This window comes from Pocillopora damicornis, chromosome 9, assembly GCF_964200805.1.
Source record: "Pocillopora damicornis chromosome 9, jaPocDami1.2, whole genome shotgun sequence".
Taxonomy (NCBI): domain Eukaryota; kingdom Metazoa; phylum Cnidaria; class Anthozoa; order Scleractinia; family Pocilloporidae; genus Pocillopora; species Pocillopora damicornis.
In genome coordinates this window covers 19,350,528-19,374,866 of record NC_142678.1, presented here as the reverse complement: position 1 = coordinate 19,374,866, position 24,339 = coordinate 19,350,528, and the positions used below count along the sequence as shown (strand labels likewise).

The 24,339-nt window shown below is 38.4% G+C and overlaps 2 protein-coding genes across 2 annotated transcripts; both read left to right on the top strand.

Annotated features, from left to right (window-relative positions):
• Positions 1 to 3,044: 3,044 nt before the first annotated feature.
• Positions 3,045 to 21,299, top strand: LOC113672311 (uncharacterized). Its single transcript, XM_089182649.1, has 28 exons — positions 3,045 to 3,273; positions 5,029 to 5,082; positions 5,568 to 5,615; positions 6,579 to 6,710; positions 7,473 to 7,592; positions 8,296 to 8,409; positions 8,847 to 8,969; positions 9,467 to 9,580; positions 9,940 to 10,056; positions 10,758 to 10,871; positions 11,197 to 11,522; positions 11,641 to 11,779; positions 11,912 to 12,237; positions 12,823 to 12,961; positions 13,133 to 13,458; positions 14,045 to 14,183; positions 14,366 to 14,691; positions 15,289 to 15,427; positions 15,593 to 15,918; positions 16,514 to 16,652; positions 16,818 to 17,143; positions 17,737 to 17,875; positions 18,045 to 18,370; positions 18,960 to 19,098; positions 19,266 to 19,591; positions 19,946 to 20,084; positions 20,249 to 20,574; positions 21,161 to 21,299. The coding sequence occupies exons 1-27, from the start codon at positions 3,135 to 3,137 to the stop codon at positions 20,491 to 20,493; spliced, it is 5,040 nt and encodes a 1,679-aa protein (XP_089038775.1). The 5' UTR covers positions 3,045 to 3,134; the 3' UTR covers positions 20,494 to 20,574; positions 21,161 to 21,299.
• Positions 21,278 to 23,537, top strand: LOC149040513 (lactadherin-like). The gene is made up of 4 exons (XM_089181569.1): positions 21,278 to 21,299; positions 21,466 to 21,791; positions 22,315 to 22,453; positions 23,365 to 23,537. The coding sequence occupies exons 1-4, from the start codon at positions 21,278 to 21,280 to the stop codon at positions 23,535 to 23,537; spliced, it is 660 nt and encodes a 219-aa protein (XP_089037695.1).
• The last annotated feature ends 802 nt before the right edge of the window (positions 23,538 to 24,339 follow it).

Genomic DNA, 24,339 nt, shown 5'->3' with positions numbered 1-24,339 from the left:
CTTCAACAGCAGAATTGTGTTCAGTTGATTTTTTCTTTATTTCCCTTTTTATGGAAGCAATGGGATTATTCTCACCTTGTTTTGTTTTATGCACTTTACATATGTTTTATGCAATTTACATTGTTATTCGTTTCTTTGATACTGACCTGTCTTTACTGATATGTTTTTTCGAGATCGAAGTTTAACGGAAGGAAGTCATTACCGTGACTAGCGTACGGTATTTGTGCAAAACTTTGAAAACTTCTAAAATGAACGATATCGATGGGTGAAAAAAGACAAACGTACGCCTTACAGTGAGCAAAGACTCCAACGGTTCAATGCTGGATGAGAAAATCATCACCTACCGAAAATACTCTTTTAAGTTGAGGGAACGGAATAAAACAAGAAATCTATGATCGAGATCGGGATTGGCCGGTATAAACCGTCGGGATTACGGGATTGAGAAAAAACTTTAAGTTAGGATCGCGGGATTAAAGAACCCTATTGGGGACCCTCACTGAAAGTGCCATTTTGCACCTGTGATCTTGGACATCTTTAAGTGTATACGTTACATGCCAAAGCAACAGGACTGAAGGTTGCGCATCCGAAACAATTTGAAATTCAATCGAACGTGGGTTTAAATGTTCTCAAGCACTGCTAACCACAATTGCTTTTATATTGGAAACGTTATGGGCAAAACAATATACCCTGATTTAAACCCACACACATACGCATTTTGTTTGTTTATTTTCCCATTTGTTTGAATAATACAAGGAATAATGTGGTGAAGGCAGAAAATCAGGAGAATCTTAGCAATCATGTTCACCAAGCGTTTCGTAAGGTAAATTTAGCTCTTAAAAGAATTTCCTACCAAAATTGTATCAGATAATCTGTTTTTAAGGATTAATAAACACCGAAGCGGTGAGAATACCAACAACAAAGAAAAATAATTGTTGGCATCACGTAGATATGCACAGATTGCAAAAGAAGCAGTTCGAAAATTTAAGCCGTTTATTTTCAACATCTGAGAGTTGAGCCGTAGCGTTAAATCTTTCAATGATGACAACCTTTAGTATACAGGATGCAATTTTTCAACCAATATTTTGTATTAAGTCATTAAGAACAAACATCATAAATCTTTAGAGGGTGGTTTTTCCCTGAGGGACATTTGTGCAAATTAAGAGTCACGTAACGCATCAGTGCTTCTGCTCAACAGCTGCGTCTGAAATAAACTTTTTAAAAACAGCTAAACCATGGGGCTATAACTCCTGTTTCTTTGTGACTTAAAGGTTATCTAGTAATTCGGAAGAGCAGAAGAGTCTTGCGTGAGTTGTTGATAGAGCTTGACTATGCATAATTTAAAATCTTACCATAAGCAAATACTTTATTATAACTATTCATCCATGAAGATAAACCCTCGAGAATTTGCCTCGCTCCATCCCAACCTGTCACTCTTAAGCTCAGTTGCCAGGAGCGCCTAACCTTCTTTACTTCAATGGTGGCGAAGAGGAAATGTTGTTTCTCACTCAAGAAACTTCACGATGAAATTGTTGTCCAAAATTGTTAGCCGCAATAAAAACCCATTTTAAGCTTTATGACCTTCATTTGGCAAATTGATAGTTTCTTGCGTAATCTCAGAAAACAGCGTGCGTGACAATTGAAATTCGGCTGTTGGTATCGCGTGAATGTCTGAGCCTACTTTGTCAATTATTTTGCTGAATCGTTCCAAACAAACAGTCTACCACCATGTTCTGGGATTTTGCGATAATAGAAATAACAACTGTTTATTCTCTCCGATAAATTTTGACAATCTTTGGCTGTGTACAACACTTCAGCATCTCCATCAATATCTCAACTTGATGAAAATTAAACCCCGACAATCGAATCAGTTTTTACAAGCTTTCGGCACAAATAGTCGAAAATATTCTTGAAATATTATTCAGACATATATTACAACCATAAATCTCTTTCTTTCTTGTGCATAAGATAAATCCCTATTTAAAAAATATAGAAGAAAAAAAATGGAAATTTTGGTATGCAGTGAAACGATTTAAAGTTTTTCGTGTAGCATCCGTGCACGTTGGTTTCCCGTTTTCTCTCCACCCATTGAGCTCTTAACCTTTAAATATTTTGGAAGAAATAAAATTTTGATCTAATCACTTTGAAGGTTTAAAGAATAAAGTTGCATGGAGGCAAATTACGTGAGTTACAACATTACATTATCTACCAAGTCAACCATGTCCCGAGGGCCCATTTTTTCCTGTTTCTTATAATGAATGAAATCATTGTTAAATCATTGTCTTTAAAAAAAATTAAGAAAGGAAAAAAAGAAACAAAACAAAACACAAATTCAATGGTATCTCCACTTGAATGAATAACTTTACACAACAAGCTTGACATCGAAGATAGTAACATTTACAGAATGACATTGTTGCAAATGAAAACTCGAAAAGTCGGCGGGACGTCGGACTCTAACCACCTCATTATGGTGTTTGGTTTTCAAACTCTCTCAAGATCTAAAGCAATCCAAGTGCTATTGCTGACGTGAATTATTTTTCTTTAAAAAATTGTCACATGCGGAAATTTTTTTAGAAACCCTGGTATTATTGTAATCATAGAGAGCTAACTGATAGGGCTTGTCCTAGCCAAAATGGATCTGTTTTCTTCTAAGTATTGCAAACTATTGAAAGTAACCTCAATTTAGGGTAGAAGCACGTATTCAGAGCAAATGAAGCATATTACAGCTGTATATTGCAGCTGTATCTTAGCGAGAGACTGTTCTTAGCTTAAAAAAGTAGTTTTAAAAGTAAAACAGTTTGAATATTTACAACATATACCTAAAAATAGTTTTCAGTTTCAATTGGAAATATTTTCACAGTTCAGTATTGTGTCTCGTAATTACGCTCTCAACCCGTAATTGTTTTGATTGGTTTTCGTCTTTTAAAAGCGGCCATTAAAAGAGTCTGTGATGCAGAACCATGTGAGTGGAATTTCAATGGTCAGTTTTTCCCTCCTCCTATTGATTTATTCGGAAACCCTTTCAAGTTGGTCATAAAGACAGAAATGCGGAAAAATCAGATGTGACGTACAGGCTCCATTGCACGGACTAAGGGAAAGAGTTCATACGAACCATATTGATTTACTGAGCGTGTGACATGGCAGTTCTCTATCTCCAGCTTTCTTTCGCAATTTTTACTTTAACTGCAGTTGTTGGTGGATATAGAAGTAAGAATGAACAATATTTTACTGTTGGTCGGGAAATTGAGGATGCAAAGTCATACGATTTCATACGAGGTGAGTAACTGATGTTTTTCTCCGTAATGAGTCTTTCGCCCTCAGGAACAAAATCTAAATTTTTTATTCATCCCTTCTTGGTTTTCAATTACATATTGTGTTCTTGATTCTGATCAATAAATAGGGCCACTGAGCCTGGTCTAAGCTTAGGGATATTTCGATTGAGACAAAAGGGTATCAAGTTCAAGCTGGGTGATGTTGGAAATATTTATCTTTGAAGTGAGCTGTCACAGGCTGTGGCTCGCCTACTTAGGTCTATGGGTGTGTAAGAGATTTGTAAGTTATCGGGGGCAATTTTAAAGCAGAATTTAGAACTTTTCAAATCTTCTATATGTCGGCAGACAAGTTAAAATAACGGCCTTCATTATTTGTCAGACTTTTCTGGCCAGATCAAAGCGAGTTAAATTAATCAGGCATTAAATACAAACAAATATCGGTCCCTAGCAAACTTTTTGAAAGTCATATGTAAACATCTAAAATTTTCACTTGTTGCAGCAAATTATCAATGAATCCTAATGAATTTTCATCTTCGATTAAAACACTTCTGTCTTGAGGCTGTTCTCTAGAGAGTTAATGAAAGTTTCTCATATTTCAGTTTATCTCGCATTCGGCTAGAATTTCAAAAGTGAAATATTTTTATTTGGCTGAATTATCATCATGACGTCACAATACTCCAAACAAATAAGCTATGGCGGATTAGAGTAGAGTCCGTTTCCATCCAAATCAGTGTTGACTCACACTCAATTACGTCAAAAGTTTAAGGCGCTTTAGTAGTTTTAGAAGTGTATGGTGGGTATCGCGTCTGCTTTAGTTTAACTTAGAAGAATTTCACGCTGGTCGCCGTAACTAAATGCAGCAGTTTCATGAATAATACCTGCTGCATATAATTTCCTTAAAAAAAAAAAACACGACTAAAAATATCAATATTTGGTTCATATATTATTCAACCTATTTTAAAAGTGCAATAGGAAAATCGGTGCAAATGCCCTATAATATAAGAAAAACATCTATAACACGATACAATAAAAAAGTGACATTAAAAAATTAACCGTGATGTTAATACGATTTAACCAAGCAGACTGTCGGCGGACCTAATTCATAATACTATCCTGTTCTAGATGATTGCAGATAGATTGTCGACCACAAATATAACCCATCTCTAATCGACTTGAAAATAGGTAAAGTGTAACAGGAATAAACTAGAGACATGATGATAGCACATATCACCAGTGGTATTTATTCAACCTATTTTAAAAGTGTAACAGGAAAATCTAAATAAAATGTTGTGCATTTGCTTTAAATGTTGCATTAAGTGGTAAAGAGTTGACGTAACTGCCGAAAAAAAGGATGCAAGTGGGAACGTAAATTGTCTTCGAAACTTTCCGCTTTCCACCATTTTGGATTGGACCTTGACGTCATGGGGTTGCCACTTTCGTCTTGATACCTGACCTCCTGTGGTTTTGAGCCTCTGAGAGGCTTTTCATGATAGAATTAACAATCAAATGGCTTTTCATTTAGAATGATAACTCGGTAGAAAAATTAAAATATACAGTATATAATTTTTTTTTTCATTTTAACTTTTATATCAAGTTTTTCACATCACCAAGTCCTCACTGTAACACTCGCATTCAAATTTAATGCTAAGAGAAGGGCTCTAATTTCAACATGGGATGTGCCTACTAAAACAACTAACACGATAGACAATTCGTCAAAATGATACCCCATCAAATGATCGACTTATTTGATTAATTGCAGATGAACGCTCCAGATACGGCTATTATGATGAATATGAAAGTCTAATCGCCGAGGGTATGTAATTTCCTCTCAAATCATTCCGTTATTGAACATTCTGAGTCTCTTTTATTCAACCAAACCGTTAAGAGAGATATACCGTCGTTCGCTCGGCGGTACGGTGAGTAACTAAACACTATTCTGTACGGATGGAATGAAAAAATTGGAATTCAATTTTAGCGATAGAAATACAATCGAAGGAGGGAGGGGAGGGGAGAGATGGCTCAAAGAGAGCCTTGGAAGCTGTCAAAGGGGAGCAAGGATGACGCAGTCGTAAGAGTGTATGTAGCTTAAGTTTATTGTTGGTTCTTGTCCATGCTCCGAGGGTTTTTCTTCAGGTGCTCCGTTTATTCTCCCTCCACAAAAATCAACATTCTAAATTCCAATTCGATCTACAAACAGTGGACAAGAAGAACCACCTCGTGTAATGTCCACTTTTAACTCCCCTTTTTATAATTTGTATTCCTTTTGATCAGATAATCTAGCGTTCTTACTTTTTGCAGCTAAAAGGTCCAGATACGTTGATGAAGCGGAAGCTCTCATAGCTGCGGGTATGTAAGCAATTCTTATCTGTCCGTGCTGGAACATGTTTGCTCCTTTACAAAATACCTAAATTTAAATCATATTAAAGAAGCCATATATGACACAAATAAAAAGTAGTACTGCGTATAGGTAAATGAATTTGATCTAAAGCAGTGCCTGTCCTCTTTATTACGATGAAACTACAAGGTAGGAAAACCTAGGTACGCTGCCACTCGCTTGCCATAGGTTGATTTCGAGATATTTTTCTTCTGGAGCGGTATCAAGAGAACGGATTTTGACGCTAATGATGATGATAAATAAGCCTAGCTTACATAAGGCATTGTAAGTTCTACAAGACCACTATCAAACGAGATACCTATCTATAAAATCACCAAGATAAATTCACAGTACCTGGTTTTGCTGTAGTGAATCCAGGGATAAGATAGGTCTCTATATGATAGAACTAAGCGCTGATAACAATAGTGATGACAACCGAAAAGCATTACAGAGCAAAATTTTGGAAAATGTGTCTAGTACAAAGATCCGTTCAAGTTGCAGGAAAAACCTTATCTAAACGTCTCAATGAAATAACTATAACAAAGCCCATTATCATGAAGCCTGCCTAAAAAAACGTTTTGGTTCTATGTATCACAAGTTAATGTCTTCCTTAATCTCAAGGGGAGAAACATTAGTATTTTGTTAATGACCGATCGCCGCCGGTGCGATGCACATCTATCTTGATTGGTCTACCTCACGGTCACAACATCTTAAAAAATTCAACTTGAGTTTGAACTTCAGCTTTTTTAAGCTGGAAGTTTTTCTCCTTGCCAAAACTTTTCGATCGTAGACCAAGTTCGATACTTCTTAGGCTATCCTTGATTCTTTGTGTTCTTCGGTCAATTAAATGTTTTCCCTCGCGCGTCGGAGAGAGTGACTCGCATTACTGAATCTTTATGCATCTCCTTCAAATCATTTATGTTTTCTAATTACAGATGAAGACGAAATTGAAGAGCTTTCTTGTTTAGACAACCCGTGTAGGTACGGGGGAACATGCGTCGTCACTTCCTGTGGCAGTTACAAGTGCAAATGCCGGCCGGGGTTCTCAGGAAAGCATTGTGACTGCGGTAAGCTACATTATTACTTTGTAATGTAGTCTGTTTTGCAAATCTATGGTTGAAATGAAAGAGGTTTAAGTATGATTAAAAAATAAAAAATTTTTATTTAGCCCATATGAATTCAGAAAATTTTTCCTTGGAGTAAGCCCTACTCCCACCCCCCTGATGAGATTGAACAGACAACTTGTAGAAATCATTCATACCACTGAGGACAAGGGCACAGTGTTCCTATTACAATTTATCATAGCTATAAATTAAATTAAAACTGACGTGACCACCTGACCTAGTTAAGAATTAGAGCGTGTTCCATTTCAGCCCGATGAAGGCACTCTAAGAATGAAACTTTTGCTAATTTTGGGAATTTATGTGAATATTTGTTAAATGTCCAATTTTAACTCAAAGTTCTGTTTGTGAAAGTACGTTCGATTGTGTTTTCACATTTGGGAACCAGGGTGGGGACAGTGGGGAAAGCGTTTGCCTTCCACCACAGTTGGCCAAGGTCAATTCTTTGGAGTCACATTGAAGTTGAGGTTAAGTTTTATTGGCTTTTTCTCTCCCTTGCCACGGTGTTATCCAATATACCTTCCTTCACAAAAACCAATAGTCTAACTTCTAAGCAATTCGGCTTAGATACAACTAACAAAAAGCCACCTACCCCTTTCCTCTCCTCCCCTCCCCACCAATGTGTATGCTCAATTTCATGATTGCATGTTTCATTCATACAACGGCTCATCGTTTTCTAAAATTATGTCATTCTGTTCTCTTTTTCAGTTGTCAAAGAGTGTGATTTTGACAAAAATCCGTGTCGCCACAATGCAACCTGTATTGACATGGGTTCAGACTATATCTGCAAATGTCCATCGGGTATCAAAGGAAGACATTGTGAGATTGGTGAGCTAAGACAAAAAGCATTAATTAATTTCATGTTAAAATCCAATTACGTCACGAGATCGAATATTGCACCACCAAAACTAAGGAATAACCGCTACATATTCGCGAAATTTCACACCCATCAAGAATGTTGGGAGAAAAAAAAGAGAGCGTGGTGACACAGGAGGGGTGGGGGGGGGGGGTGGGGGAAGCTGAATCACGTTCACGAAAAGTATATTAATAAAAAGAAATCAAAAAATCAAAATTCCTCCCTTTGTATTCTTTTCGTATTCACGCGCATCGCACATGATTTCGCAAATTAGCCAATCACGTCAAAGAACTCTAACCTTGACATTGGAAAACTGACGTGGACATTTTCGCCTACTTTTGTTTGTTCCGCGGAGTTTTAGTTTTTTTGAGCTTTCGTTCGCGGAAATTTGTTTCCCCTCTGTTTGGAATTTTATGGAGTTTCAGAGTTTTTTACTTTAGCCAAATGTTGTGGTTCATTTAACGAGTTTAATTGATTTATTAATTAATAATAAATTAATAATAATTAATAATTAATTAATAATAATATGTCATTCGGAGTTTGGACTCTAGCCTCTTTTTTTGGCTCAATCCATTCCCCTCAACAGTTGACAACTACCCCAACATGAGTTACATGTTTTAAGGTGGTTAAGAGAATTATTAGCTTTGTAAAAATATTTTTTTAATCTCTCTTTAGACATCGATGAATGTGATGCCTTGGCGTGTTCCAACGAAGCTACTTGCATCAACACTGTCGGAAGTTACATGTGCAAGTGTAGACCTGGATTTAAAGGAAAGACGTGCTGTTCAGGTAATTTAGCAGTGTCTTATTATTATAGAGAAATAGGAACTGTGAAGAAGAAAGATACTGAATTTATTTTTCACGCATAGAAAGAAAAATAAAAACCAGAGAGATGGACTGTACCCACGAAGACGAAAACACGCGTGTGGCTTGAAACGGAAGCTTTGTCGCGAAATTTATGACGCTCCTCTCCAAATACAAAATTTGCTCATCATTCTAAGCTTAATGATGATCTGGATGGCACAATTTTTAAATTAGGCCTTTGAATGCTAATAGAATATGTTTTCTCAATCTTTCTTATTCATTGTGTAATCAGAAAGCACTGATATGGTTGAAGTTTACAATCCACACAATCAAGTTTACTCGCTCCTAACCTGCTTTCCCCGAAAAAAAAACCCATTCCTTTTATACCTTCACAAAAATTTTATACCTCTCTGTCGTTTCAGATATCAACGAATGTGAGTCGTCAGACGGCGATCCTTGTGAAAACGGGGGAACTTGTGAGAACTCTTATGGCAGCTTTTGGTGTGCATGTCCCAGTGGGTTTGTTGGAAAACGTTGCGAACGCGGTAAGTCCAGATCAGCGATATTTTTTTTGAAACAGGAATTTCAAAGCGTAAATGCTCCATGTAGCATACAGTCTATTTTATCCAAACTGGTATATTGAATATCTATGATGAAGTGGAAATGTATCAATCAGTCTTTTCGTCTCTCTTTTCCTTGCAAGCTGAAGCCATAGAAAAGGTGTTAGAGGCACATAGCAGGGGTTCGTAGGGTAGAACAAGATACCCTGGGAACGAGGGTGATTGTCGATAGAAAAAGAGGACATGGTCCAAATATTACGAACTGGGAATTTGAACTACGTAACATCGGACAACCTGAATTCGTTCATATTTCAATTTTCGGCTGCCGCTTTGGAAACTGATATATTGGCTAAGAATAACTACGCTCTTGCGTATCTTACATCCTTATTCCAGCGCCTTCGATGATAGCTTTGGTATCATTTTCTAATGCACTTCATACAACATCAAACATTACTGGTAACTAACCGCTCTCTGCTTTGCAGATCGTAATGAATGTGTTAATTGGCCATGTGAGAATGGTGGAAAGTGTATCAACACCAGAGGAAGCTATGAGTGCTCTTGCCCAGAAACTTATCAGGGAGAGCATTGCGAGCGAGGTAACCGCCCAGCTGTTAACATTGAATGACAAAACTTTATATTCCTTACATGCAACCCTATCAAGATCTACTCCTATGCTAAATTAGTTTCTTCCATACACGACGCATCGTGAAGCTTCTTGCTCATTGTTTAACTGGGATGCGATCAATTTTACTTTGACTGCGTTACTGCCTAAAAATTTGCTTTGGAATGTTGCTGGCTCGACAGCTTTCCGCAAATGTGACACAGATGCCTCAAGAAACATTTCCATAATGCCCCGAATAGATAACAGGCTAGATAAAAAAATTTCCTTTGACCATTCCGCGGCTTAGACGTTCATAATGAATAATTCTTGAGATATTTTTAAAAATTTCTACAGATGTAGATGAGTGTCTCACAAACAACCCTTGCAAGAATGGAGCAACATGTACCAATTTACCCGGAGACTACAAGTGTGATTGTCCAAAGGGATGGGAAGGGAAAAATTGCGACCAAGGTGAGTTTGCTTTTCTCCATTCTCGTACCCCTCCGGTTTGATAAAAGGTATCTTCCTGGTTCTATCGGTTATGTCCATATGTACGCATGTGCATTACTGCTCCACCTATATGGAGTTCTCAACCGTAAGCAGGTTTTTACCTAGCATTTCGTGAGGCGTTCCCAGTATTTTGCTGCTACCCAAGTGCGTTCCTGATTGGAGAGAGGCACTGTGACAGTTTATTTTCGAGTCTAAGAACTCAGCACGTTGACTCCAGCCGAGGCTCTCACCTCATCACACATTTTATTTAGGCGTGGAACCTAAGTATATAATTTGTAGCTGGAATGGAGAGAGCGTAATTCCACAGAAATGCTACGCTACTTGAAGAACGACCGTTGTAGATAGATATCTAAAATACTGATCGGTGTTAAGGCTCAGTAGTCTCCGATAAAATTGCTAAGGTATCATATCAGGAATCCGTTGCTGTCTTTGACCCGGCGCATTAAAAATGATCGCTGTAGACAACTGCATTTCTCCTTTTTTTTTTTTAATCAAACAGCTATTTATAATCGACATAAATGGGTAATCTTATCCTTATTGTGATGGATCATAAACTATAGTGACATGGACGTACAAATGGCTAAATTTGAGAGCTCTAGACTATAATCAAATCAGTCAGTCTTGCCCATTCATACCTGACTAAATTCATCTTCGATTCACAGATGTTAACGAATGTACTTCCACTCCATGTAAAAATGGCGGTACATGCGTCAACCTACACGGCAGCTTCGAATGTCTCTGTACATACCAACATTCTGGTGTTCTCTGCGAACAAGGTAAGATCGATTATTTGCGAGGTGTTGATGAAAAAGGAGAGCCTGAGCCAGTGGAGACTGAGTTCTCAGGCCTCTGTAATTGAAGGAGAAGAAATCCTAAGGAAAACACCCTTCAATCCAGTACGGTTCTATGGCATCTCCAAACTTCGCATCCTTTCTTTTAATACCTTTCCCTGTTTGAATTCACCCATTGCTGTTCTTCTTATGCACAAAAAGAATGTTACGAAATCTTCAATCGCATTAAGTTTCTAGGCTGTCAGGACACACTCGTATAACGTGATTCAGGCAAAAGCTTCAGCGTTTATCCTTCTTTGCCTTTACACAGCATGCAATGCAGCCCTCGGCATGGAAAGCGGCGCCATCTTGGATGCACAGATTACTGCATCCTCAGAATTTGATGGAAATCATGCTGCTAAGCAGGGGAGATTGAACTTCCTAGCGGTCCCAGGTAAAGCAGGAAGCTGGTCAGCTCGCACAAATGACGCCAATCAATGGATACAAGTAAAACTTCCCAGCAACACAAAAATATCTCGTTTTTCGACGCAAGGAAGAAATGCATTCAATCAGTGGGTTACAAAATACCAGCTAATGTACAGTGAAGATGGACTCAACTTCCATTATTATCATGAGCGAGGGCAGAGCTCACCTAAGGTACAAATCTTTGATAAAGAGATTGAGTTCCGTCAACACAAACGAGAAATCCTTTTGGAAAATATTTGTTACGTTAAACAAGTGATTTGCCGTTATTAACTCCATTCACGTCTGCTAGGAATTTCAAGGCAACAGTGACAGTGAAACTATTGTATATCACGATTTGAACCCGCCTATTGAAGCACGCTATGTTAGACTTCGTCCTACAGCCTGGCACAACCACATATCCTTGCGAATGGAACTGTACGGATGCGAAGGTATTCTTAAATAAGTTTCCTCATTACATACCTTTGACGAAATGCGTTTATTTAGTTTCTAATTTTAAAACTGACCAGAGTTTTCATTTCAAAAACCCTTGACTCTTTGTACTTTTTATTTAAATTTTACAGTTTGTGTTCAAGCACTTGGAATGGAGAGCGGGGATATCGTAGATGCCCAGATCACTGCTTCTTCAGAATTTGATGGAAATCATGCTGCTAAGCAGGGGAGATTGAACTTCCAAGCCGTCCCAGGTAAAGCAGGAAGCTGGTCAGCTCGCACAAACGACGTCAATCAATGGATAAAAATAAAACTTCCCGGATACACAAAGATAACCCGGTTTGCGACGCAGGGAAGAAATGCATTCAATCAGTGGGTAACGCAATACAAGTTAGAGTATAGCGAGGACGGCGTAACTTTTCACTATTACCATGAACCAGGCCAGAGTGCACCTAAGGTACTATGCTATGACATGCGTACAACGTTACAAAAATGAAAAAAACCCTTTTAGGACGACGTAAAAGAATCAATAATAGACGCAACGCTGAGGCAACGGGGGGCTCGTTCCCAACGCGCACGCACTCGAAATGACTACTTAAATGTGAACAAAGCGAGATTTTCCCGAATTATTTTGTTCTCTCAAAAAGAAAAGAAAATTAACTTGCCAACAGATGTACCCCTGAAACTTTCCGAACCGAAAGTGGGCATTGATTTTGACATTTGGAGATTATTTACTGAGGATATTTCTTATGTAATAATTGTCTTAACTGTGTTGGAACTTATTTCTGATTCGTTTCCATTTCCAATAATTATATTCTTGCAAGGGCATGTAAGCACGCGACCTCTTTCTTAGTTAAGAGGGTGATCTTTCACAAATCCCATCCAACAACCTCTGGTGAGGGCTAACTCAAAGAGAGGAGAACAAAAGAAAATGTGATTGGAGGTCGTCTTGGCAATAACATTTTGCGACCAGTGCAGAGAGTTGATATTTGTATCTTAGGTGTTAATCGATTTACTTGCTCGATTCTTTCTTTATTCAAAGATATTTCATGGAAACACGGATAGTAACACTATTGTGACCCATGAATTGCTCCCTCCCATCCAAGCACTGTACATCAGGCTTCGTCCTACTGCTTGGTTCAATCATATATCAATGAGGATGGAGATCTACGGATGTCCAGGTAATGTTTTGATCACGCATAGAGGCTCTACTCTCTCTTCATATTTTCCATTCATGAAGAACTTTAACTTAAACAGAGTGAAATTCTTTTAAGTTATTTCGTTTAATTTTAAGCATTAATCAGTGTTCTTATTACAAAGCTCTCGCCTCTTTTTATTTTGAATTATTACAGCATGCACAAAACCACTTGGTATGGAGAGCGGCGCCATCTTGGATGCACAGATTACTGCTTCTTCAGAATTTAATGGAAATCATGCTGCTACGCAAGGCAGGTTAAACTTCCTATCGGTCCCAGGTAAAGCAGGAAGCTGGTCAGCTCGCACAAACGACGTCAATCAATGGATACAAATAAAGTTTCCCGGATACACAAAGATAACTCAGTTCGCCACACAGGGAAGAAATGCATTCAATCAGTGGGTAACGCAGTACAAGTTAGAGTACAGCGAGGATGGTGTGACTTTTCATTATTACCATGAAACGGGCCAGAGTGCACCTAAGGTATTAGGGCTTGTTTATTACGTCATAGAAAAATACAGAAAATCATTTTAGAGCGGTTTATAAAAGTTATGAGAGGTGCGAGTCTGGGAAGGCGCTTAAGAAGTCCTATTGAGCCTGGAACGAGTCTCTGTCAAGCCTCGTCCTTGCGCCGTAGTACTCGTGGAGGCTACTAAATTGTATAAATAGCGAAACTTTATCAACCCAGTTATGATTAGTCTACCAAAACGTTTAAAAATCGAAATACACTTGTTATTCTTTGAAACAAAAATTTGCCAGTGATTTTGATCATTGTAAATGATCTAATGGAAATATTTTGGTAATCCTTTTTATCCTGTTTCCATCTCGCTTTCCATTTCTTGCAAATAGGTTAAAACACGGCACCAATGTCTTAAGAAGGTGATCGTTTGCAACTCCTCTAGAATAAAACCATTTTTATCCTCAGCCGCCCTTGCACTAAGAGTGGAGAGAAGAAAGGAAAATATCGACTCGGGAACAATTATTCTTTGAGCTAATATCATAAAAAATGAACGGCAGTCAAAACAGATCATTGATTGCTAACCTTGCTCGATATTTGCCTTTGTTTTAGGAATTTGTTGGTAATACAGACAGTAACACTATTGTGACCCATGAGTTGTTTCCTCCCATCCAAGCACACTATATAAGGCTTCGTCCTTCTACGTGGGTTAATCATATATCATTGAGAATGGAAGTCTACGGATGTCGAGGTAATGTTGTGACCACGATTAAAAGTTCTATTGCTTGTTGCGTCTCATTTATGAAAAACTTTTTCATCTAACTGCAAAATTGGAAAAAAACCTTTAAATTTCTATGCTCACTTCCTTTAGATTGTTACTCAGAGTCGTCATATCATAAAAACCTTTTCTCATTTCATTTTAAATCACGACAGCATGCGTCCAAGCACTTGGTATGGAAAACGGTGACATCAAAGATGCTCAGATAACCGCTTCTTCAGAATTTGATGGAAATCATGCTGCTAAGCAAGGCAGATTGAACTTCCTAGCGGTCCCAGGTAAAGCAGGAAGCTGGTCAGCTCGCACAAACGACGTCAATCAATGGATACAAGTAAAACTTCCCGGATACACAAAGATAACCAGGTTTGCAACGCAAGGAAGAAATGCATTCAATCAGTGGGTAAAGCAGTACAAGTTAGAGTACAGCGAGGACGGTGTGTCTTTTCATTATTACCATGAACCAGGCCAGAGTGCAGCTAAGGTACTAAGACGTTTACAACGTTATAATAATACAAACAGCCTCTTCAGCGACGCACTAAAATTGGTAATACACATTCTGGGAGCCACACGGAGGCAACAAGGGGCTTCTTTAAAGTGTTTTTCCAACGTGTTAGTCCTCGTGAGGTCTACTTAAATGTAAACAAAGCGAGATTCTACCGAATCTATAAGCCCTTTCAAAAAACACAAACTTACAAACTAACGTTTTCAAACGGATATGCCCCTTAAAATGGGCAGTAATTTGGCATTTTGAGACTATTTCCTGAGTATATAACTTGTGTAATAATGGTTATCTTTACTGTGTTGGAACTTATCTTTGATTCGTTTCCTTCTTCAGCAATCACATTCTTGTAAGGGCATGTTAGCACGGTACCTCTTTCTTAATTAAGAGGATGATCTTTCATAAATCCCATGTACCAACCCCTGGTGGGGACGAAACTTAAAGAGAGGAGAAGCAAAAAAAAAAAAAATGCGATTGGAGATAGTCTTCGTAATAACATCTTGCGACCAGTGCAGGGAGTTGATATTTGTATTTTAGGTGTTAATCGATTTACTTGCTCCATTTTTTCTTTGTTCATAGATATTTCATGGAAACACGGATAGTAACACTATTGTGACCCATGAATTGCTTCCTCCCATCCAAGCACTTTACATCCGGCTTCGTCCTACTGCTTGGTTCAATCATATATCAATGAGGATGGAGATCTACGGATGTCCAGGTAATATTTTGATCGCGCATAGAGGCTCTACTCTCTATATATTTTCCATTTAGGAGGAGCTTTAACTAAATAGAGTGAAAGTCTTAAGATATTTTCTTTAATTTTCAGCATAAATGGGTGTTCTTATTACAAAGCTCTAGCCTCTTGTTATTTTAATTATTACAGCATGCGCTGAACCACTTGGTATGGAGAGCGGCGCAATCTCAGATGCACAGATTACTGCTTCTTCAGAATTTAATGGAAATCATGCTGCTAAGCAAGGCAGGTTGAACTTCTTAGCGGTCCCAGGTAAAGCAGGAAGCTGGTCAGCACGTACAAACGACGTCAATCAATGGATACAAGTAAAACTTCCCGGATACACAAGGATAACCAGGTTTGCGACACAAGGAAGAAATGCATTTAACCAATGGGTAACGCAGTACAAGTTAGAGTACAGCGAGGACGGTGTGACTTTTCATTATTACCATGAACCAGGCCAGAGTGCAGCTAAGGTACTATGACATGTTTACAACGTTATAAAAGTGCAAACAACCTTTTACAGCGACGCGCAAAAATTGATAAAATAAAGGCTTTAGAAGCCACACGAAGACAACAAGGGGCATTCCTGAAGCGTTTTCCCAACACGTCAGTCCTCGTAATGTCTATTTAAATGCGAACAAGGGCAGATTTTACCGAATCTCTCTGTCCTTTAACAAAACACAACCTAATAAACTAAAGTTTTGAAACGGATATACCCCTTAGAAGTAAGCAGTGCTTTTAACATTTTAAGATTATTTACTGGGCATATAACTTGTATTATAATACTCTTAACCGTGTTGGAACTTATCTTAGACATGTTTTCATATCGAGTAATCATATTCTTTCAAGGGCATGTAAGCACGCGACCACTTTCTTAATGAAAAGGTTATTTTTCATAAATCCCATGCAACAAACCCAGGTGGGGAACTAAACTAAAGGAGAAAAGAACAAAAGAAAATGTGATTGGAGGTAGTCTTGGTAATAACATTTTGCGACCAGTGCAGAGAGTTGATGTTTGCGTCTTAGGTGTAAATCGATTTACTTGCTCGATTTTTTCTTTATTCAAAGATATTTCATGGAAATACGGATAGTAACACTATTGTGACCCATGAATTGCTTCCTCCCATCCAAGCACTTTACATCCGGCTTCGTCCTACTGCTTGGTTCAATCATATATCAATGAGGATGGAGATCTACGGATGTCCAGGTAATATTTTGATCACGCATAGAGGCTCTACTCTCTATATATTTTCCATCTACAAGGAGCTTTAACTAAACAGAGTGAAATTCTAAAGTTATTTTCTTCAATTTTAAGCATTAATCCATGTTCTTGTAACAAAGCTCTCTTCTCTTTTTATTTTGAATATTACAGCATGCACAAAACCACTTGGTATGGAGAGCGGCGCCATCTTGGATGCACAGATTACTGCATCTTCAGAATTTAATGGAAATCATGCTGCTACGCAAGGCAGGTTGAACTTCCTAGCGGTCCCAGGTAAAGCAGGAAGCTGGTCAGCTCGCACAAATGACGCCAATCAATGGATACAAGTAAAACTTCCCGGATACACAAAGATAACTCAGTTCGCCACACAGGGAAGAAATGCATTCAACCAGTGGGTAACAAAGTACAAGTTAGAGTACAGCGAGGACGGTGTGACGTTTCATTATTACCATGAACCAGGCCAGAGTGCAGCTAAGGTACTATTACATGTTTACAAGGTTATAAAAATACAAACAACCTTTACAGTGACGCACTAAAACTGATAATATACACTCTAGAAGCCACCCGGAGGCAACGAGAAGCTTCTTTAAAGCGTTTTCCTAACACGTAAGTCATAGTGATGACTACTTAAATGTGAACAAAGCGAGATTTTACTGAATTTATTTGTCCTTTCAAAAAAATAAGACTTACAAACTAACGTTTTCAAACGGATATATCCCTTAAAAGTGGGCAGTGATTTTGACATTAAGAGATTATTAACTGAGCATATAACTTGTATAATAATAATCTTACCTGTGTTGGAACTTGTCTGTGATTCGTTTCCCTTTTCAGTAATTATATTCTTGCAAGGGCATTTAAGCACGCGACTTCTTTCTTAATTAAGAGAGTTGTCTTTCATTAATCCCATCCAACAACCCCAGGTGGGGGACTAAACTCAAAGAGAGGAGAACAAAATAAAATGTGATTGGAGATAGTCTTGGCAATAACCTTTTGCGACCAGCGCAGAGAGCTGATATTTGTATCGTAGGTGTTAATCGATTTATTTGCTCGATTCTTTCTTTATTCATAGATCTTTCATGGAAACACGGATAGTAACACTATTGTGACCCATGAATTGCTCCCTCCCATCCAAGCACTGTACATCAGGCTTCGTCCTACTGCTTGGTTCAATCATATATCGATGAGGATGGAGATCTACGGATGTCCAGGTAATGTTTTGATCACGCATAGAGGCTCTACTCTCTAAATATTTTCCATTCATGAGGAACTTTAACTTAAACAGAGTGAAATTCTATTAAGTTATTTTCTTTAGTTTTTAGCATTAATCAGTGTTCTTATTACAAAGCTCTCGTTTCTTTTCGTTTTGAATTATTACAGCGTGCGCTAAACCACTTGGTATGGAGAGCGGCGTCATCTTGGATGCACAGATTACTGCTTCTTCAGAATTTGATGGAAATCATGCTGCTACGCAAGGCAGGTTGAACTTCCTAGCGGTCCCAGGTAAAGCAGGAAGCTGGTCATCTCGCACAAATGACGTCAATCAATGGATACAAGTAAAACTTCCCGGATACACAAGGATAACCAGGTTTGCAACGCAAGGAAGAAATGCATTCAACCAGTGGGTAACGAAGTACAAGTTAGAGTACAGCGAGGACGGTGTAACTTTTCATTATTACCATGAACCAGGCCAGAGTGCAGCTAAGGTACTATTACATGTTTACAACGTTATAAAAATACAAACAACCTTTACAGCGACGCGCAAAAATTGATAATATAGGCTCTAGAGGCCATATGGAGGCAACAAGGGGCATTCCTGTAGCGTTTTCCCAATGCGTCAGTCATCGTGATAACTACTTAAATGCGAACAAAGGCAGATTTTTTACTGAATCTCTTGTCCTTTAACATAACACAAACTTACAAAGTAACGTTTTGAAATGGATATACCCCTTAAAAGTAAGCAGTGATTTTAACATTTTAAGATTATTTACTGGGCATATAACTTGTGTTGTAATACCCTTAACCGTGTTGGAACTTATCTTAGCCATGTTTCCATCTCCAGTAATCATATTCTTTCAAGGGCATGTAAGCACGCGACCACTTTCTTAATTAAAAGATATTTCATAAATCCCATGCAACAGCCCCAGGTGGGGGCTAGACTCAAAGAGAGGTGAACAAAAAAAGGTGCGATTGGAGATTGTCTTGGTAAGAACATTTTGCGACCAGTGCTGAGCGTTGATATTTGCGTCTTAGGTGTTAATCGATTTACTTGCTCGATTTTTTCATTATTCATAGATATTTCATGGAAACACGGATAGTAACACTATTGTGACCCATGAATTGCTTCCTCCCATCCAAGCACTTTACATCCGGCTTCGTCCTACTGCTTGGTTCAATCATATATCAATGAGGATGGAGATCTACGGATGTCCAGGTAATGTTTTGATCACGCATAGAGGCTCTACTCTATTTATATTTTTCCATTTATGAGGAGTTTTAACTAAACCGAGTGAAATTCTTAAGTTATTTTCTTTAATTTTTAAGCATTAATCAGTGATCTTATCACAAAGCTCTCGTCTCTTTTTATTTTCAATATTACAGCGTGCACAAAACCACTTGGTATGGAGAGCGGCGCCATCTTGGATGCACAGATTACTGCATCCTCAGAATTTGATGGAAATCATGCTGCTACGCAAGGCAGGTTGAACTTCTTAGCCGTCCCAGGTAAAGCAGGAAGCTGGTCAGCACGCACAAACGACGTCAATCAATGGATACAAGTAAAACTTCCCGGATACACAAAGATAACTCAGTTCGCCACACAGGGAAGAAATGCATTCAACCAGTGGGTAACGAAGTACAAGTTAGAGTACAGCGAGGACGGTGTGACGTTTCATTATTACCATGAACCAGGCCAGAGTGCAGCTAAGGTACTTTGACATGGTTACAACGTTAAAAAAATATAAACAACCTTTACCGCGATGCCCTGAAATTGATAATATACGCTCTAGAAGCCACGCGGGAAAGCGAGAAAGATGTCGAAATCCTCACAGAAACGCGGGAAAGGCATGTAGGCACGCAACCACTTTCTTAATTAACAGGGTTATTTTTTATTAATCCCATGCAACAACCCCTGGTGGGGACTAAACTCAAAGAGAGGAGAACAAAAGAAAATGTGATTGGAGATAATCTTGGTAATAACATTTTGCGACCAGTGCAGAGAGTTGATATTTGTGTTTTAGGTGTTAATGGATTAACTCGCTGGATTTTTTCTTTATTCTAAGATATTTCATGGAAACACGGATAGTAACACTATTGTGACCCATGAATTGCTTCCTCCCATCCAAGCACTGTACATCAGGCTTCGTCCTACTGCTTGGTTCAATCATATATCGATGAGGATGGAGATCTACGGATGTCCAGGTAATATTTTGATCACGCATAGAGGCTCTACTCTATAAATTTTCCATTTAGAAGGAGATTTAACTAAACAGATTGAAATTCTTAAGTTATTTTTTTTAACTTTCAGTGTAAATCAGTGTTCTTATTACAAAGCTTTCGTCTCCTTTTATTTTGAATTATTACAGCATGCGCTAAACCACTTGGTATGGAGAGTGGCGCCATCTTGGATGCACAGATTACTGCATCCTCAGAATTTGATGGAAATCATGCTGCTACGCAAGGCAGGTTGAACTTCCTAGCGGTCCCAGGTAAAGCAGGAAGCTGGTCAGCTCGCACAAATGACGCCAGTCAATGGATACAAGTAAAACTTCCCGGATACACAAAGATAACTCAGTTCGCCACACAGGGAAGAAATGCATTCAACCAGTAGGTAACGAAGTACAAGTTAGAGTACAGCGAGGACGGTGTGACTTTTCATTATTACCATGAAGCAGGCCAGAGCGCAGCTAAGGTACTATGACATGCTTACAACGTTATAAAAATACAAACAACCTTTAGATCGACTCACTTAAATCAATAATATGCACTCTAGTAGCCACGCGGAGGCAACTAGAGGCTTCTTTAAAGCGTTTTACCAACGCGTCAGTCCTCATCTACTTAAATGTGAACAAAGTAAGATTCTACCGAATCTATGTGTCCTTTCAAAAGACACAAACTTACAAACTAACGTTTTGAAACGGATATACCCCTTAAAAGTGAACAGTAATTTTGATATTTGCAGATTATTTACTGAGAATATTTCTTATATGATAATTATCTTAACTGTGTTAGAGCTTATTTCCGATTCGCTTCCATTCCTAGTAGTTATATTCTTGCAAGGGCATGTGAGCACGCGACCTCTTTCTTAATTTAGAGGGTGATTTTTCATAAATCCCATGCAACAACCTCAGGTGGGGGTTAAACTCAAAGAGAGGAGAACAAAAGAAATGTTATTGGAGATAATCTTGGTAATAACATTTTGCGAGCAGTGAAGAGAGTTGATATTTTCGTCTTAGGTGTTAATCGATTAACTCGCTGGATTTTTTCTTTATTTAAAGATATTTCGTGGAAACACGGATAGTAACACCATTGTGACCCATGAATTGCTTCCTCCCATCCAAGCACTGTACATCAGGCTTCGTCCTACTGCTTTTTTCAATCATATATCAATGAGGATGGAGATCTACGGATGTCCAGGTAATGTTTTGATCACGCAGAGAGGCTCTACTCTCTATATATTTTCCATTTAGGAGGAGCTTTAACTAAATAGAGTGAAGGTCTTAAGATATTTTCTTTAATTTTCAGCATAAATGGGTGTTCTTATTACAAAGCTTTCGTCTCCTTTTATTTTGAATTATTACAGCATGCACAAAACCACTTGGTATGGAGAGCGGCGCCATCTTGGATGCACAAATCACTGCATCCTCAGAATTTGATGGAAATCATGCTGCTACGCAAGGCAGGTTGAACTTCCAAGCGGTCCCAGGTAAAGCAGGAAGCTGGTCAGCTCGCACAAACGACGTCAATCAATGGATACAAGTAAAACTTCCGGGATATACAAAGATAACCCGGTTTGCGACGCAAGGAAGAAATGCATTCAACCAGTGGGTAACGAAGTACAAGTTAGAGTACAGCGAGGACGGTGTGACGTTTCATTATTACCATGAACCAGGCCAGAGTGTAGCTAAGGTACTATAACATGTTTACAAGGTTATAAAAAATACAAACAAACTTTACAGCAGCGACTTACTAAATCAATAATATGCGCTCTAGAAGCCACGCGGAGGCAACGAGAGGCTTCTTTAAAGCGTTTTACGTGAAAAAAGCGAGATTTTACCGAATCCCTCTGTCCTTTCAAAAAACACAAACTTACAAAGTAACGTTTTGAGACGGATATACCGCTTAAAAGTTGGCAGGGATTATGACATTTACAGATTATTTACTGAGAATATTTCTTATATGATAATTATCTTTACTGTGTTAGAGCTTATTTCCGATTCGTTTCCATTCCTAGTAGTTTTATTCTTGCAAGGGCATGTGAGCACGCGACCTCTTTCTTAATTAAGAGGGTGATCTTTCACAAATCCCATCCAACAACCCCTGGTGAGGACTAAACTCAAAGAGAGGAGAACAAAAGAAAATTTGATTGGAGATAGTCTTTGTGTTTTAGGTGTTAATGGATTAACTCGCTGGATTTTTTCTTTATTCAAAGATATTTCATGGAAACACGGATAGTAACACTATTGTGACCCATGAATTGCTTCCTCCCATCCAAGTACTCTACATTAGGCTTCGTCCTACTGCTTGGTTCAATCATATATCAATGAGAATGGAGCTCTACGGTTGTGAAGGTACTTCAAGTTAAACCTTGTAACTCTAGTAATCTTTTTATCACTTGTACATTGTATACAGTAATTTTCAATTGAGTGACGTACGGAATTAGGGATTGCTCGGGTTTTTGCTTACATGAAACTTCGCTGGTTGATTACTCCTGAAAACTTGTACGCTTACTCTGTTGATCGATTTAAAACTGAAAAACCAATCGCGACCTACTTGCTCGTATCTTCCTGCGTTTGAAGCAGTTTGCTTGTTTTATTTTTAGTTCTCATAAGTTAATGGCTATGCCAAACTTAGCTCTGAGTGGCTGTTGCAATTAATTCGGTTTTAGATTTTCGTCACTCAGTTAAAAACTGTTTCGACCACTAAGATCAGGTAACTCATTTACCCGAATTGGAAAAGCAAATTATAATGCTATAACATGACAAAGGCCGCAGCTAAAGCCATCTAATGAGAAAGTCTGTTCATCCCCTTATCTGTTGGTTGAAGATAGCGTTAGTAGTAATGAAAAGGTACATTTTGAACGGTGCTTAAAATCGCTGCTATAAATCGAAGATGATCAAGTGAGACATCCTGCATGGGCCAGTTTTGCAGAGAAGACATGAATAATTTTATGGCAGAAAGACTGTGGTTCATCCATGCTTCCTTGTCAAAAGGCCATGGAGTTTGGAGAAACTTAAAAAACCTTTGTTAATTGCTTTATTTTGTTTTACTCACAGCTTAAAAGCTCTTCATTTGGACTCTGACACAGACAATCTGCTCTGACAGCAGCCCCGTACTTGTCACCATATTTTTATGTATTAATTTCTACTCGCATCGATGGCAATGTTATTTCATGACAGCAATACAGTTTCTTAATAAAATGATGCTTTACCCCAGCATCTCATTTTTCACAGTTTTCTTGCAACTTTCATGAACGTGTCAGTTGTGTGGGACGCGGACAAGGTAATGATTCATAGCGTCATTTGTCAAGTGAAGTGTGTCAGAGAAGCCAAATCACTTGCATTGGGCTCAAAGTTCTCAAAGCGCAAAATTATTGCAACTGTCAAGATAGAACTCCGTGAACATGCAACTATTGAAAAACCACACGACGATTAGACAAATAAAAGACTGAGGATTTCTGTATCAATGGAACGGAAGTTTACAGTGCCGTCTAGGAAACACAGGAAGTTATTGCCTCCAAGGTAGAAAGGAGGTCGTACCAATCCTGCCATATGATTTTTCTGAATAGATGCTCAGTCATACTCATATTTTGTAAATGTTCACATACGACGAGAAGGTGGAGCTTGATGGTTGGAGAAGTAATGCAATTGTCCTATTTTCAAGCCTTTTGCCAACAAAATTTATGCCTAGGATTTTTTCTCGGTTTTTTCTAAGTGTACCTTAAGCTAATTCAAATTTCCGAAGAGAGTTTTATCGTCTATTTGCATAAATCGGCCATGAAAGCCCTTTTGGATTGTCATTAGTTCAGACGAAAATAAGGTTATGATAGTTTTTATTTATTTATTTAATTTTCAAGTAATTATTTTCGTGAGAAAGATCGATAAACTTAGCTCGCCGTCTTGTCACTGGAGTGTTTTCTGTGAGGATTTCGAGCTGGGCTATGGCCAAGGTGACCATCTATTGCATTCAAAGTTAAGATTGACCGAGAAGCCATGCGAGTTCTTCATGTAAATTATGAAGTTTTACTTCTTACGCTGTCGTTGTTTGGGCAATATGATGACATCTTAGGCAAAATAAAGCTTCACCCTTTGTGCCGTGACATCAGCATACACAATCTCCACACTTTTATCTGTAAAATTCCCTAAGTACTCATATGATGTACTGCCATATGACGAAATATTTTCAGGCTCTATTTTCACTACTACTTAAGTAGTGTGTATTACTGCGAAGATCGCTT